The sequence below is a fragment of the Chanodichthys erythropterus genome, chromosome 8 (genome assembly GCF_024489055.1).
Source record: "Chanodichthys erythropterus isolate Z2021 chromosome 8, ASM2448905v1, whole genome shotgun sequence".
NCBI lineage: Eukaryota > Metazoa > Chordata > Actinopteri > Cypriniformes > Xenocyprididae > Chanodichthys > Chanodichthys erythropterus.
This window is the reverse complement of record NC_090228.1, coordinates 42,043,893-42,061,482: the sequence shown is the minus strand read 5'-3', so window position 1 is coordinate 42,061,482 and position 17,590 is coordinate 42,043,893. Positions and strand designations below refer to the sequence as shown.

Genomic DNA, 17,590 nt, shown 5'->3' with positions numbered 1-17,590 from the left:
GTATGTCATGTTATAACTTATATTTTATCTTCTTAATTTACAGTAGGTTGTACCTTGCAGCCATGCATTACAATGGAAATACAGGGTGTGGGAAGGCAACAACATCCGCAGGTCAAGCTATGCACAAGGTCGTTTTCCCAAAGTCAAAGAAGGGTGAATGCACTGCAAAGCCACTTAAAACAGACCCTTCACATGATATGTTTTAAAATATATTTATTTTATATATTTAAATACTTCTACAAATACACTTTACACAGTGACACATTGACATGTTCTGAAGAGGTTGAATTAAATTTAATGAATATAATTTCCTACTGTATGCAATGTTTTACAGATTATGTAAATGACGTGATGAAGCTTGTCTTTAAAGAAGAGCAAAAAGAAATCCCTATTCCCACATTCCTGTCCTCTTAGTTTGAAAAAAACATTCAAAAGGAGGAAGTTATTGTCCACCACGTCTCACGCTTCAGTCAAGGGGCGGTCGAAATCCAACAAACTGTCCATCTGCATCAGGAAACTCCTGCTGAATCCGGAGCACAACACAGGACGGGAGAACAACTCGAATATTTCGTGCTAAATAGCCCCAGCACCAGCTGACAAAGCTTCGATGGGCAAGATAACGGTACCGTCTGTAAAGAAAGTTGCAGACACTATTAACGTTGTAGATAAAACTATTCAAAAATGTGTACATATTTTCATTTTTTTTTTTTTTTTTAACAAATAAATATTTTGTCAATTTTTTTTTTGATGCAGTGGTGTCAAGAAATGTAACATTTTATTTATATTGACAATAATGTCAAAATTCCATGAAAAAACAAAACAAAAAAACTTACGCTGCTTCTGTTTTACGCCTCAAAGGTCCATAATCAGCTTTGTAAATATTCAAAATGTTCTGCAGGGTGTAAGGATTCAAACAGTTCGGCTCGAAGCCTGGGTGGTGTATAATGCATTTCAGAGGCCCTGAAACCTGATTCATTCGTCTTCCAACCTAAAAAAAGACAAACCACCAACTATTTACTATACTGTCCAAAATTACAAAAGTAAAAGCAACTCTTTAAAAAGCATAATATGACCTCTCTTATTAAATTTTATATATATATATATATATATATATATATATATATATATATATATATATATATATATATATAATTAGGCTTGTTGCGATAGTCGGTGTTACCGGTGATACACAGTGTTTAACCCACCTACCGGTCATAGCATTTGACCACCGGCACCGTCCCCATCTTGTTGAAGTTTTAGCCTATAGCAATAAAGCACTTAATTCAGTTAGTGACTACGTGCCTTCGTAATTTAGTGTAAGCGGAACGAGCGCCGCAGTAAAGCAGCAGCCGGTGTCCGATTTCATTTATCATTTGAGGAGAGTGAGGCGAGCTAACTGGCAAAGGATGGCGGAAGATCTGGTTTCAAAGCGAAATGCAAAAGCACCTATTTGGAAATATTTTGGATTTGTTTTTTTGCTGAAAAAGGCAGGCACTTTATTTAACGAATAGTGATTTTTTTTATATAATTTCTAGTTTGATACTTGCACGATGTGTGCAGTGGTTCGTTTTGTTTATAAATGCACTTTAAAGGTGTTTCATAAGTGCTTTTGTTTAGTTTTTGAATGGTGTGTTAAGTTATTATTCATTTTGCAATAAAGATGTGTGTAATACAAGCGAGTGTCTTATTGTTTTGTGTATTTTTATTAAGAATAAAATAAATTAACCCATGATTAATTCAAACAAATGCTACTGAATTGCCGCTAATTAAAGTGAAAGTAAATTGAGACGTGTGCACGTCTGCACGACCGGATTTTCGGCCACCCGAAATCCCCGACACGCAACCCCGGTGACACCGGGATTACCGTTTTTTTTTTACACGTCAATTAACCGGTGGAAAAAATCCGTCAACGCAACATCCCTAATATATATATATATATATATATATATATATATATATATATATATATATATATATCCCTTAAACACATGACTGTTTCGCCAATCATTCTTACATATTCGGGTCTTTATCGACCCGGATCTATATCTAACATGGAAGGATCTCTACGTGTCACAATATTATAAAACTCCTCTGATATTAGAGTAACAATTAAAGAAGAATAAAATAAATCAGATTTTGTTAACTTTTGGAGCTTGAAAGGGCTCAGTTTGAGCAGATGTTTTATGCCATCATCACTCACTGGCCTCGTCAGAGCTCATTTCCCAGTAAATTCAGCAAATAAATAATACCAAACGTATTTTCAAAACTATTTAATTTTCAACATCTTCAAAATCAATATTTTGATCGCTAACAGCTTCACCAGATCCATCCAGTAAGAGTTTGTCATATTTGATTGCGTACAGTACTTGCTCTGCAGTAAATTGCTGAGCCATTTCATGTTTTTCTTATTATTTCGTTTTCTGTCTGAATGAGTCGTCACATCAGCATTGTGTATCAGACATTGCCACCTTGTGGAATAAAGGTGAATTGCACTTATTCTGTTATTAGATTCAATTATTGTTGTACAGAAAAAATACACATATACTGATACACACCTGGGGTCGTTAGCGACCCAATACAATTTTTACAAAAAATGAATACAAAAATAGGCATTCTTTTATAATTTAATTTTTTCTTGTTATATTCTTTATAATGAATTGATTGAGGAATACCAAGAAGGTTGATGTCTAACTTTAAAAAATAAATGTGGAGGAGGGTAGTGAATGACACTAAAGACCCGAGGTATGCATTTAAGAGATATTAGTGCTGTCAAAATTAAAGCATAAATGCATGTGATTACCATTTGGCTCTTAGGGGGCATTCACACAGAACTTTGTTCCTTCGAGTGCACAGACGAAACACAATAAACGGTGTCATGTTATCTTGCATTCAGATGCCCCGTGTATGTGAACGCAATCGTGTGAGGCGCTTCTGGGAGGGAATTATACTGAACCACATGAAGGACAGACTTAGCTCAGGCATTACAGAATGACCAAAACAGCATTCCAGATGCTGTGCAACAAGATAGGTTTGCTGGGTCCAGTTATGCGATCGCAAAGTCATGTCTTTTTTTTTGATGCGCATCAAGGAATTTATTCGGAAACTGTTTCCATTGTAGTTTATGTGCATATTTTAGTATTACATAACTTTATCCAACTCATTTGAGTGCATACTTTTTTAATACACATTTTTTTTTTATGTATGTGCATCTTGGCATTTCCATTCAGCATTTTTTTTATGCGATATCCCCAAAATGTGCATAAAAATAGGTGGATAGAAACAGCTTGTGTTCTTCTTAAAAGAACATGTGTGGCAGCGACAGTTCTTAAAGTGAAAGCAGCCAAATAAACCTGCTGCTATCTGTCATTAATGTTAATCAAAGAACAAAAGAAAAAGAGAACATCACTCACTGCACTTGACTGAATAACATTTGTAGCTTTAATAAGGATTAATCTATATTTAATTGATAATTTATGCAGTGAAGACTGTGAAGTGTCTGATAACTTTATTCAATTTTTGTGTATATCCTACCTAAAAATCTTTAAGCACTGTTTACAAGGTTACATGGGTCAAAAACAACAAAAACAATAACTTTTGTGCATTTGGGCAAAAAAGGTGAAATTATTACAATCTAAAAATATATTAAAAACTTTATTGTTAGGTTATATTAATTGATAAATTACATACAATTTTGTAATTAATTACTTTTTTAATTGGCTGACAGCACTAATACATGTATGTTTGTGTTGCTTATATATATATATATATATATATATATATATATATATATATATATATATATATATATATATATATATATATATATATATATAAATAAATATATAAACCCTTTCATGCATGAATTATGATAGGCTACTTCAGGATTTTTTCCCAAAGTGTTTTTTTTTTTACTCTTTAGGCATGAAAAAAATAAAATAAATCACCTTCCTTTTTTTTTTAAAACATGCATTTGTGTTGGTGACAAACGCGTGTTTGACCAATGGATGAAATATGTATTTGAGAAAACAAGAAATATTGTAAACACTATAAAAAATGTTTTTGTTTGCTCTTTAATTTTGCGTGTATTTTGAACATATTTCAGAACTGTTAAACATATTGCAAAAACATTTAACCAGAGAAAAATAAACTTCTTTGAAGCACAGATCTACAGTACACAGTACAGTACAGTCTAAATAACTCAAACCATAACAATGAACATGCCTACTACTACTTATCAGCGTACTACTATGGCAAACATTCTTTCAAATGTACTTGAATACATCAGTGCAGTGTGTCTTTAGCGGAAAAGGTTATCTTGTATGGAAATTGGCAAAGCACCCAGGGCACAAAGCCACAAGACACTGCATGCAGATGTACTTTGTTTTTAGTGTGCAGGCAGAGTCATGCTATCTCTTTGCATTTCTTGCTTCAGTGAGCCTGGGCCAGTGGTCTCCAGGTCCAAACCTTATCTCAGGGTGAGGCTTGGACACTGCTCTGTGCTTCAAAGGAGGTGGGGTGGCACTGGGTCTTCCTCGTCTTGGTGTCTGGATGGAAGTTACATTTATTAGCGCACGAGCTACAGACGCCTTGAAATGCAGAAGATCCTTCTTGTCCGATTCACACATTCTGTAGATGTGCCAGGCATTCACAGTGGTCACGTCCAAGAAGTGGAAGAACACTCGGAGGTACCATCGTTTGTTTTTGGAACTGTGGGGATACATTGATCCATGAGATCTACCCCTACCATATTCTGATTGTAAAGCTTCAAAGAAAATGGCCTCTGGATGTTGAGCATCTTTTTTTCTTTCTTGCTCCATCTCTGGGCCAAGTCTGAAAGGGACTGGCCAACACAGGAAGAGGCCAGGTGAATCACGGAACTATCCAGCCAGCGTGTGAAAGTGATGTTTTCAGCATTGGTGACAATAGAGCAAGATCCCCTTCCTTCTTTGAGTTTCTTTTCACTTTTCAGCTTCAGTTGTGCTCCCTGGAGCCTGTTGCTTCTGCATGTGCCAGTGCCATAGATGCCTTGTTGTTTCAATGCCTGAATAAGTGGAATGGTGCAAAAGAAATTGTCAAAAAACACCTTGTGATTCTGACACTGACCGCACCACGCCCAGCCAAACCCTGATACACTTCGAATCTGTGCATGTATCCAGAGCTCCCTGCTCTAACCCACACTTGGTTTTCTTTGGGATGTACTGCTTGAGAGACAAACGCCCCTTGAATGGAATGATCTGTTCATCAATCGATTGGAATTCTTCAGGATCCACAGCTGAACGGAAGTTTTTTTTGTGTGTATCCAACACTGGCCTGATTTTGAAGAGCTTATCAGTATTTCCTTGCTCCTGTGAATGGTTATCAACAAAGTGAATGTATTTCAGAATCTGCTCAAACCGGATCAGTGGCATGGCATTTGCAATCAAATCAAGATGCAGCCCATCCTCTGATGACCAGTACATTCTTGTTCTTGGGTATCTGATGTATGACATGACGAAATGAATCCCTAGAAACTTCTTCATTTCACCACTTGTAATGGCCAGATTTTCTTTGCCTTTTTGCAGTGCATAGATATTTGATTTGAGCACTATTTCACCTATCAGATCTTCAGGAAATAGATGCATAAAGAAATCTATTGGTTCTGTTCCCTGAACATTCACCTTCCACTGTCCTAAAAAAGGAGGCAAGTCTCCCTCAAACTCATTATCTTTGGTTTTCCAGACATGACTACTTCTTTTGTGTTCTTGAGCTTTGTCAGACAGAACATCCTCAGCTCCCTCATTTTCTACAGCATCCTCTGGTTCACTGTCACTACTGCTGCCATTTGCTAATTCTCCTTTTTCTGGTAGCCATTCATCATCACTGCCACTAACATCATCATCACTTGAGTCAGATGGCATTTGCTGGACTATCCTGTAGTTTTTGCTAGCATGTTCTGCACATGACCTCTACAAAAACACAAGGACAAGGATCATCACTCATGATAGAACTAATACCCACAAAATATTGCTGTAATAAAAATTAAATGGATTTTTAGCCAAAACATTACTGCAGATGGCGTATTTAAAAAAAACTAAAAAAAAAAAAAAACAGCGATACAATAAATTGTAGTCTTAATATAGCCAGTGATGCATGATGTCCACTTGGATATTTTAACAATTATATTGCTCCCTAGCTGTTGCTTGATGTCCTCATATTTTTTTTTTACCTGCAAGGGTCTCGTAGAATAGAAGGAATGGACAGATATTCCTCCCCCACACAAGGCACATCTGCTTTTGTGTCTGCCATCTTGTTTTAGAATTTTTTTTTGCACTTTCAAAAGTTGACCAGTGGGTAGCAGTGTATTTGCATGACACAATAGTGTCCACTGTAGTGGCTGATGTGCAACTGTGAGATTCAGACTCAATTATATAAGAGAAAACAACTATTGAATAGCTGTCCGCTGTAGTGACCACTATGCATGAAAGGGATTATATATACACACACACAACAGTTCTGTCTGGTTCTCGAATCTGATTGGCTCATAGCCATGCGATATTTCAGTGATAACAGAACTCCTCCTACCTTTTCACCATTCTTATCAGTCCGCTTGAAGTGACCATCATGGCGGACGAGCAAATCCACCATTATTTTTGAGAATACTACTTGTTGTACCACTAACTGTAGTTTAATAGTTTTTTAGACGAGAATGTAGTTGTTTAGACCTGAAATATGGGATTCATTATTAAATATAGCTGCAAGCAGCAATTACGGGGCCAAGCACAAAAGCGGCACAAAAAGCCAGCCAACACGGCCGTGAACAATTAAAGACCTATTAAGATGATTTTAGGCAAAAGAGCTGAAAAATGATCAAAAATTATGATTTACTGGTTCATCACTTTCGGCCAATAGGTGGCGCTGTGACCAAATTAATGTGGTATGGTCAGAGTGAGGTGACAATGACATTTGCAAAGTTTGGTGTCAATATGTCAAAGCATTGCAGAGATACAGCTTCAAGAGTCGTTTTTGCATCATGCCTCAAATTCTTTGCTCTGGTATACGAAAATGGTTTGACTTATCGACTTGAAATCCATAACTTTTTGTTGACATGGTCTGAAGATGATACGGTTCAATTTTGGTGAAAATCGGAGCAACGGTCTAGGAGGAGTTCGAAAAAGTAGGTTTTCAAAGAAAAACAATATTTCGGACAGGAAGTTCAGCTGACTATGGCAATTTTGATATCTATGTTCTCAGCATGACCCAGGGAATCTACTGAGACCAGTTTCATTACAATCAGTTAATACAGTCAAAAGTTATTAGCATTTTTGTAAATTTTGTTATAACTTTTGACCACAAGGTGGCGCCGGTCCGAAACTTCTCAGGCTCCTTCAGGGCTTTGTCCTGATGACCCATGCCTATTTATGAATTTTGGTCAAACCCATCAGAAGTTATAAGCAAAAATAACAATTTTTCATATCTCCACTCCAGTAGGTGGCGCTGCGCCAAAACACTGTATGTTGCCTCAGGTCATGCTTGTGAAGACACATACCAAGTTTGGTCTGAATATGTCAAAGCATTGTAGAGATACAGCTTCAAGAGTAATTTTTGCATCATGCCTCAAATTCTTTGCTCCGGCATACGAAAACGGTTTGACTTATTGACTTGAAATCCATAACTTTTTGTAGGCATGGTCTGAAGATGATACGGTTCAATTTTGGTGAAAATCGGAGCAACGGTCTAGGAGGAGTTCGAAAAAGTAGGTTTTTAAAGAAAAACAATATGGCGGACAGGAAGTTCAGCTGACTATGGCAAATTTGATATCAATGTTCTCAGCATGACCCAAGGAATCTACTGAGACCAGTTTCATTACAATCAGTTAATATAATCAAAAGTTATTAGCATTTTTGTGAATTTTGTTATAATTTTTGACCACAAGGTGGCGCTGGTCCGAAACTTCTTAGGCTGCTTCAGGGCATTGTGCTGATAACCCATACCAAGTTTCATAACGATACGCTATTGCGTTCATAAAATACAGCATTTTAGCACAAAATTCAAAATGGCCGACAGCCAAAATGTCCGATATGGGAAAATTGGATATCATTCGACTCGGCATGATTCCCCAAATCTAACGAGACCAAATTTATGATTTTTGAACAAACCCATCAAAAGTTATAAGCAAAAATGACCATTTTTCATCTGCACCAGTAGGTGGCGCTGCGCCGAAACACTGCATGGTACCTCAGGTCATGCTTGTGATGACAGGTACCAAGTTTGGTCTGAATACGATAAAGCATTGCGGAGATACAGCCTCACTTCTGTTTTCGCAAGCACTAGGTACAATTCGTTTGCGAGTTTTTCGAAAACGGTTTGAGGAATCGACTTGAATTCCATAACTTTTTGTCGGCATGGTCTGAAGATGATCTGATTCAATTTTCATGAAAATTGGAGTAACCGCCTAGTTCGAAAAAGTACGTTTTTCAGAAAATTCAAAATGGCGGAAAAATTTTCATGACGGAAAATGACGTCTTATGCTGTGTTCACACCAGACGCGACTTGCGCGAATAAATCACGCTATTCGCGCGTAGTTGGACGCTTGAACATTTTGAGTTTACTCGCTTCATTCGCGCGTGACATTCGCTTCATTCGCGCGTGAAAATCCCTTCACAACAGACGCGAATTCGCGTCATGAGAGGGGCTCTCCCGCTCCTTTATGTGTCCCAGACTCTCCCACTGCTTCTGCACACTTCCTCTGAATAAACACAACTTGTCAGTGGGGAAATAATTGTAAATTACAGCGAATAAGCTCAATTGGTCGTCTTTAGTTGGCTTGTAGTCTCAATATGTATTTATATATATGTATATAGCTCAAATTGAGTAAAGACCGTTTTTTACAACTTATCAGATTGTCCGACCTCCTCACTCACTTTCTTTCAAACACGGTCCTTTTTATTTCTGTTTCTATAAATGTATGAAGATGTACAGCGACGATGATTTTGTCCTCCATTGTTGTTTCGAATTTCTGCCTCAGCTCGCTACGTCACGTCACTACTAGAGCAAGCTCCCGATTGGTTAACGCGGCGCGGAAATTCGCCAAAGTTCAGATTTTTCAACTTGCGCGATTCGCGCGAATCGCTCAATTCGCGCGAATCGCTCAATTCGCGCCGCTTCATTCGCGCGAATCGCGCCGCAGGATGTCAATTCGCGTCTTTGCATTGACTTAACATGTAAATCACTCGCGCTTACCGCTTCATTCGCGTCCGGTGTGAACGCACCGTTAGGGTGCAATCGATTCGACTTGACCCAAGGAATCAGAGGAAAAATTTTGTTTCTAACCCTTCTGGTTCAAAAGTTATTAACATAAACATAAGTGCAACTTTGGACAGCTGGTGGCGCTAGAGGGATTGAGCTAGAGACTCCAAATTTGCTGTGGACAAAGGTCAGACTGTCCTCTAACTGTGTGCCAAATTTCACAACTTTCCCGCAAGCGGTTCTATGGGCTGCCATAGACTTCAAGAGCGGAAGAAGAAGAAGAATAAGCGTACGGAACGCCAACAATAACAATAGGTGCCTAAGCACCTTCGGTGCTTGGCCCCTAATAATAGGGCTGGGCGATATATCGCATGCGATTGTCACGCGCATTTTGTCAGTAAAGCCGGTTCCCTGATTGCCGCTAAATCGCCATCACTTGCTTTCAAATGGAGCAGCATTTAATAGACAGAGCCGTAGATCACTGATAAGCCACGCAATATCGCGTTCACATCACAGATGTATCGCCTTCGATAATGAACGCGATATTGCGTGGCTTGTCAGTGAACTACGGCTCTGTCTATTAAATGCCGCTCCATTTGAAAGCAAGTGATGGCGATTTAGCGGTAATCAGGGAACCGGCTTTACTGACGAAATGCGCGTGACAATCACATGCGATATATCGCCCAGCCCTATTTAATAATAGCACCTATTTTACAATTTGTTTTGATGTTTTCGGAGATGCGAGCTCCAGGGCGTCAGCGGGCGTTTAGTGCTTCTGTAACCGCCGAGAACAGCTTCATCTCGGCCAGTGCTTCGGGATTTACCGCTGGCACTTATAGTGGTTAAACACGAGACATAATTCAATTTGAGTACATAAAACGGCAATATTTGGTCTTATTAATCTATTATTTGTTCCAGAGCAAGTCGAATTGTGTTATGCTAAATTTGATAATAATGTTACCTTACATCCTTTTATATAGCATATTGGCTACAACTAGACGGGAAATATCAGACGAAGACTCTACTCCGCTCTTCAATTACGTAAAAATTAAACTTAACGTATTAAAATTAAACTTTATAGACAGTGTTTTTTGAATAAAGAAAATGCTTTCAATTTTTTTTCAAATAGATCTTTATTTACCTTTGCATTGCATAGACGAGATGACCAAACGGAGTGCGCACTTCATTCACGAGGCAGATTTATGAGCTCTGACTGACAGTTTGAGGATCCAATGGAGTTACAAGGTTTTGTCACACACTCTTTAAAATCCTCTTCATTCGTTAAATATTTGTAAAAACCCACATACAAGTATAAAGACAGACAGGTAATACTCTCTCAGGCAATCTCTCTCTCTCTCTCTCATACTGTACAAAATTCAATGAGTTTCAATGAAGCGACTGAACATTCCTTCGTTACTAATTCTAAAGTGACGTTTTAGAGTTAGTGACGGAGGCTTGGTCCAACTGTCAACTTGAGATTTGAATCCGTGGCAGAAGGAAGTAGTGCTGCTGCACAAAAGAGGGTTTTAAAGACACTCCGTTGTTGTTTTTATTTATTTACACAATCGTGCTGTTGAACTGTTGTATAAACGCTATATTACGCTCGTAGCTGTCTGATTTGGCTGTATATCAGCACACTGTGATTACCTGCGGCCTCGTGCCTACGGACGAATCACATGTGATATTGCTCATATATATATATATATATATATATATATATATATATATATATATATATATATATATATATACACACACATGGGCGGCATTAGGGGGGGGCATAATTTTTCCCGATGTGAGCTGTCAGCTCGTCCACTACAATTTGGAGCGGTTAATATATATATATATATAAAATTTCTCGGGTAGGCTACAGCTCCATCGCTCCTTCTCGCGCACAATTGAGCGCGAGCTATTCAAAGACAGCCTACTCCGAGTCCTTTGCCCGTGAGCGCGGAAAGACCGTGGTCACAAAAAACGCGGCCACTATTCAGAGAGTCAAAGCTAGTCCACCGTCTAGTAAACGTTTCTGAAAACACATGATAAACATCAGATACAGGAGACATGCAGTACTGAACATTGGACGGTCCATGCATGTGGATTTGGATAAAACAGTTAATCGCTTTGATGCCGTACCCGAACGCCGTTTATCCCTTCACAGTTGTGTATATCGGACGGGGCACGCAGGGCTATTAAATTCTTCTTATTATTATTATGCTATTTTTATTATTCAGATAATATTGTAATTAATTTTCCCCACAATATCATAGCGCATCACCGCATAACCGATGCGCTGTGAGTGAGGATAAAAGATTAGTTGGATACTCCTCATTTAAAAAACAACTAGTTTATTTTCGTAAAATTTTACATTTTTTTCCTCACTATGGACCACAAGAGAAATATTAAGAAAATAAATTAATAGTCTCTAAGAGGATATGCGCCGACAGATGCCAAAAGCTCAGTTTTTACCACAGTCTATGGTTTTTACTTTCAGTTTCTGTACCAGCCGCGGCTCTGTATGGGCAGGTGGGGCAGAGCCTTACCAAAATATTAATCCTAAAATATAGGCCTACCCCTATGTACACTGAATTAATAATACATTATAAATGTGTTCAGCATTCTGCAACAAATAATTTTCAGATTTTCTAGACTACTTTAAGTTGTAAAGTGAGCTGGATATATTAAATTGTAGCGCATGGATTCGACAGGCATGTATTCATAATACTAAGCGGGGAAGCCCCATCCCAGCTCTACAGCGCCACACAACTTTCCTATGTAAATCTGTGGTGAAAAATGGAATTGCAGCAGCCTCTCATAGAGAGCCATAGTGGCAGATTTCTGGCTGCCCCGCTTCCATGTTAAACACACCTCACGTACACCTCGCTCCAGACCAAGACGATATCAGTCCGCTTCAGATATGTGTCTGCATCAGGTCAGTAACTGTTTGGCATGTCTGTTCTTCCTATGTGGAGTAGCGTATAACATTAATGAGGGTATAAACCCTTTAATTTAAACGTGCTCATTTCTCGAATTCCTACATAACTATTCTAAAACAATATTCTAAAAACAAAAGCAATAAATACAATTCAAAGATTTTGTGTGTTGTGTGTACTAAAGTCTGTCAATCATCATTAGAGCGCCACCCTCAGTCTGAATAACGCAAGGACATTCGAATTCTGCCAAAAGTGTGTCTGATGTGTTCAGCGATTAGAATATAAAGCTTGCAAAATGTTTATAATAAACTAGCGTTAACACCCAGAATCTGCCCTACCTATATTTATGGCAAGGAGCCGCTACTGTTCTCTAGTGAGACTTCATCCGCATAACTCTCACGCAAAGTTTGCTCATTGTTTGTGTAATATCAACTGGCTCGGCTTCATGGTTTAAAATCGTAATACCTATAATCAATATTGCGACGTGACATTTTTCTTTATCATCAGTTGCTCGCAAAATGATGAACTCTGATTCCAGATATCGTCCGCGTCATTTCCCGTGATAATACAATTAAGTGAATTATTAAATAAATAAGTAAAAAAAAAAGAACAAGCAAACTTAAACTTGTTTGCTTAAAACTCCCGCGAATAATTTGCTGATGCAGGTACAAAAAGATGTTTACCTGCAAAAAAAAATAATAAAAAAGTTCTTGCCCCCCCCTAACTCGAGAGTCAAATGTCGCCCATGTATATATAATATATTATATATATATATATATATATATATATATATATAATATATTATATATATATATATATATATATATATTAGGGCTGCACGATATATCGCATGAGATTGTCACGCGCATTTCGTCAGTAAAGCCGGTTCCCTGATTACCGTTAAATCTCCATCACCTGCTTTCAAATGGAGCGGCATTTAATAGACAGAGCCGTAGATCACTGAAAAGCCACGCAATATCGCGTTCATTATCGAAGGCGATTCATCTGCGATATGAACGCGATATTGCGTGGCTTTTCATTGAACTACGGCTCTGTCTATTAAATGCCGCTGCATTTGAAAGCAGGTGATGGAGATTTAGCGGTAATCAGGGAACCGGCTTTATTGATGAATTGCGCGTGACAATCTCATGCGATATATCGTGCAGCCCTATATATATATATATATATATATATATATATATATATATATATATATATATATATATATATATATATATATACATACATACATATACACACACACATATATATATATATATATATATATATATATATATATATATATATATATATATATATATATATATATATATATATATACACAACTTTATTTTATATAGTAATTTATGATAGTACCTTCGGTATTTCCATGCAGCAGACATTTTCAACTTCGCTGGGCATTTTATTACAGTTTTCACATCTGCACCTAAATAAACGACAAAAAGTGTTTTTAAACTGTATTTTATATTATCACTTCAGGACATGATGTTGTTGCAGTGAAGAAGCCAAATCAAACCATTACAACATGGTATGTGAAAGGTAAGAGAGTTTAAATTAAAACCTTACCACTGTGAAACGTCCTGCTGAAGTCGTGCTTGCAAAGGATGTTCCGACTGATCATCTTGTTCATCTGCATTTTCAGGATCCGACTCGGGCTCGAACTGGTATGGTAAAACTGAAGACATAATTATAAGTGCATAAGTATAACAGTCTTTATAATTGTTGTGAAGTCTGAATCTCATGATTACATTAAGGGGCATTACATTTCCGACACGCTTGACGTGTTTGGCCAATCACAATGCACAGGGTCACTTCTAGGAAGGATGGGCTTTGTAGGAATCGACACGAGGCGATCTGCTCCATGTCAAATAAAACCACTTTCACTTCAATTACATTCTTTAAAATCATTCACTTCTGTAGAGTTGGACATTTTAATAAGGATCAAATGACTGAGTTCAGCTTTGAGAATAAAAACCAACCTGTTTGTTTCTCAGTATCTTCATGGTTCACTCTGAATGCTTCTTCAGTCCTGATGTCTTCTCTCTCCTCTTTATTAAACGACACATTTATTGGCTCCTGATTCTCTTCTTGTTTCAGACTGAATGTTTCTTCAATCATGATGTTTTCACTCTCCTCTTTAATAAACGACACATTTGTTTGTTCCTCATCATCTTCTTGTTTCACTCTGATTACTTGTTCAATCGTCACGTCTTCACTTTCTTCTTTAATAAATGCAATATTTGTTTGTTCCTCAGTTTCTTCTTGTTTCACTCTGACTGTTTCTTCAATCTGCATGTCTTCACTCTCCACTTTAATAAACGCCATCTTTATAATAGTGTGTCACATGGATCTCAGTCACTGCAGGAGTTTTTCTGTGTATTTGGACACTGTAATGTTTAAGATGAGAATAATTAACAGACAGAAAAATAAATCACAACTACATCTCTGGGTGCGTTTCAATCAGAAGTCAGAGTTAACCACACGCTGCAGTACAATTTAAAGTCCCCCTGTAGACAAAAATTTTATCCCTTAAAACTGATCTTTGATCACCAAAATGAAAAGTTTGGGGCAATTTTTATTTTAACATAAACTAATTCTTTAGACAGTCAATTAATAAATTAATTTGATTGGTAACAGCCCAATAGTGTCTTATAATTATAATTAAATTCATTATCTGATCTAATGTAAGAATTTAAAATGAAAGATGAAGACAAAAAGCCTTTTATAAAAGTAAAAATGCCATTAGGTAACTATTGCAAAATTCAGATTTGAATATGCCAGTGCTAATATAACACTGACGATAATATTGCGTCAGAATAAATTAGATATACACAACAACAAATCAAAAAAAATTCCAGGCAAGCAACTTTTTTTTTACTCGGACAAGTGAATGATTTAATTTTCAAAGAACAAGAACATTAAGGCTTACTATCAATTTCAACCCGCAGTTTTGAGACTGTGGGCGAATTTTTCACCAAAGGGTCTTTAAAAACACATTATACATACTCTTCATAATTTATGAGTTAAGTTGGTATTTAATTATCTGTATATAGATTTCATTTGCAATAAACCATTTGCAGTTGGTTTGTAAAAGCTTAATTACTTACACGTGTGTTTGTGTTTTCGTTGCATGCAGCGTTCGCTGAATCGAGCTCTTCGAATCACTAAATCATTAGGCGAATCTTTTGATTCAGTTGACTCGGAGCAATAAAAAGCACTTTATCCAGAGACCGAATTCGTGTTTACTGTGAACTGATGAACGCGAAATGAGACGCACATTTTCAGTTACTTATGTGCGGATGCACTTTTCTCACAGAAATAAAGTTTATTAATGTTAGATAAAGCAATACAATTAATGCATAATAATTAATTTAAGATCACCTCTAATCATTATAAAAAGAGGTCGAATTTCGATCGAAAGTCGATTTTTATCGATTCAAACACGTTAAATGCTTAAAAACAAACCTTTCTTCAGCCAATTCACAATAGATGCGGGCTCAGGCGCAGACTTATGATGTCACACCGTCAGACTAAAATAAAAGTCTCATTCACAAGCTGCTGTTTAAAATCATAAAGTGTATTGATATTTACATACAAAATATACACACATAGTAAAAATAAGAATTAAATAAGGTATTCATATTTGAATCATTGGAGGAATGCATATTTAACCCTCATTTCCCCCCTACACTTATTGCCTTGTTTTAGATTAAGAATATGAAGTATATAAATGAGAATATGAATTATATATGCATTTACACAGCAAAAAGAAAATATCTTGCTATATCAGTGCAAGGGAAAGTTGTGAAGTTAGTTTATATAGTTGATAAAATATACAGAGATTCTAACATTTTATTTTATTTATGTGTTCATTTAAATAAATATAATCCAAGCTTGTGACTCTATAATACATTGCATAAACAAAGTTCACACAGTTAATATAACCCTCAAAATGGATCTTTACAAAGTGTTCGTCATGCAGCCTATCAGATCATGTAAGTATAGTATTTATTTGGATGTTTACATTTGATTCTGAATGAGTTTGATAGTAGCCTGTGTGGCTAACTGCTAAAATTACACACTGTTGTAGAGATTTATAAAGAATGAAGTTGTGTTTATGAATTATACAGACTGAAAGTGTTTAACAATGAAAATAACGACATGACTCTGATCTTTGTGAATACTGTAAGAAACGATGGTAACTTTAACCACATTTAACAGTACATTAGCAACATGTTAATGAAACATTTAGAAAGACAATTTACAAATATCACTAAAAATATCATGGATCATGTCAGTTATTATTGCTCCATCTGCCATTTTTCGCTATTGTTGTTGCTTGCTTACCTAGTCTGATGATTCAGCTGTGCACAGATCCAGACATTAATACTGTGTTATGCTGAGATTCGCCTGTTCTTCGGAGGTCTTTTAAACAAATGAGATTTACATAAGAAGGAGGAAACAATGGTGTTTGTGACTCACTGTATGTCATTTCCATGTACTGAACTCTTGTTATTCAACTATGCCAAGGTAAATTCAGTTTTCAATTCTATGGCACCTTTAAGTAACTCTTTATTATTCTAATAGATTTGAGTCTTCAAAGCTGGTGCACAAGACAGCAACTTGCGTTGTTTATGAAAACTGCCTGCTGCAGCTCTTTGAGCAGTGCCCTGTGTGTCAACGTGTTACTAATGTACGGAGATCAGTATTTGGCACATTCCTCTCTGTGGAACAATGCTGCCCACACTGTGACTTCTTCAGAAAATATAATAGTCAGCCAATTATACAAAGTACTCCTGCAGGGAACGTCCAGCTTTCTGTTGCAGTTTATGCCAATGGTGCGTCTTTCTTCAAAGTTAAACAGGTAGGTTGGTGAGGATTTTACTGTCTAGCCTATAAATTTACTATTGCAAGTAATATCACAAAGATCAACCCTGAACATACTATCCCTGAAGTCATGCTAAATGAAGGAATCCTCTTTTCTGACCTTAGATATTGCAGGCAATGAAACTGAAAATGATCCACTACACCACCTTTCGAATTCATGCCCGGAGGTATACAGCCTGCAATTGTACATAGCTGGAAGACAGCACAGGATGGCATGTTGCAGCAGCTCAGACAGCAGCAGAACATTGGTGAATCTGCCCTCATGTCTCCACCTAGAACAGTTTACATATTACTGTGAAAGCAAAACATACAGAGTAATAACAATAAATACCGAATGTAATACAAAGTAAACATTAATTTTCTACATAAAAGTATGGAAGTTACTCGGTGATGGACCTAAGGACCAGCACTATTATTGATCTGCAACTAGTTCAGGTGAGTCTAACATTTCAGACTTATGCATGATGTAATGCATATGTAATGTAACAAAGTAAAAGTACAGAAAAAAAGGCACGGATTTTTTACTG

The 17,590-nt window shown here is 36.9% G+C and overlaps 1 protein-coding gene across 2 annotated transcripts; it reads right to left on the bottom strand.

The window, feature by feature from the left end:
• Nucleotides 1–281: 281 nt before the first annotated feature.
• Nucleotides 282–15,690, bottom strand: LOC137024981 (probable inactive protein kinase DDB_G0270444). Of its 2 annotated transcripts, none has more exons than XM_067392968.1 (6): nt 15,642–15,690; nt 14,156–14,563; nt 13,743–13,851; nt 13,533–13,602; nt 834–988; nt 282–629 (listed from the first exon to the last, which is right to left on the bottom strand). In XM_067392968.1, exons 2-6 carry the CDS (start codon nt 14,499–14,501, stop codon nt 467–469), a joined length of 843 nt encoding a protein of 280 aa, XP_067249069.1. In that variant the 5' UTR covers nt 14,502–14,563; nt 15,642–15,690; the 3' UTR covers nt 282–466. The 2 variants fall into 2 exon arrangements, with proteins under 2 accessions (XP_067249069.1, XP_067249070.1); XM_067392969.1 differs by lacking the exon at nt 15,642–15,690 and adding an exon at nt 15,284–15,634.
• Nucleotides 15,691–17,590: the final 1,900 nt, after the last annotated feature.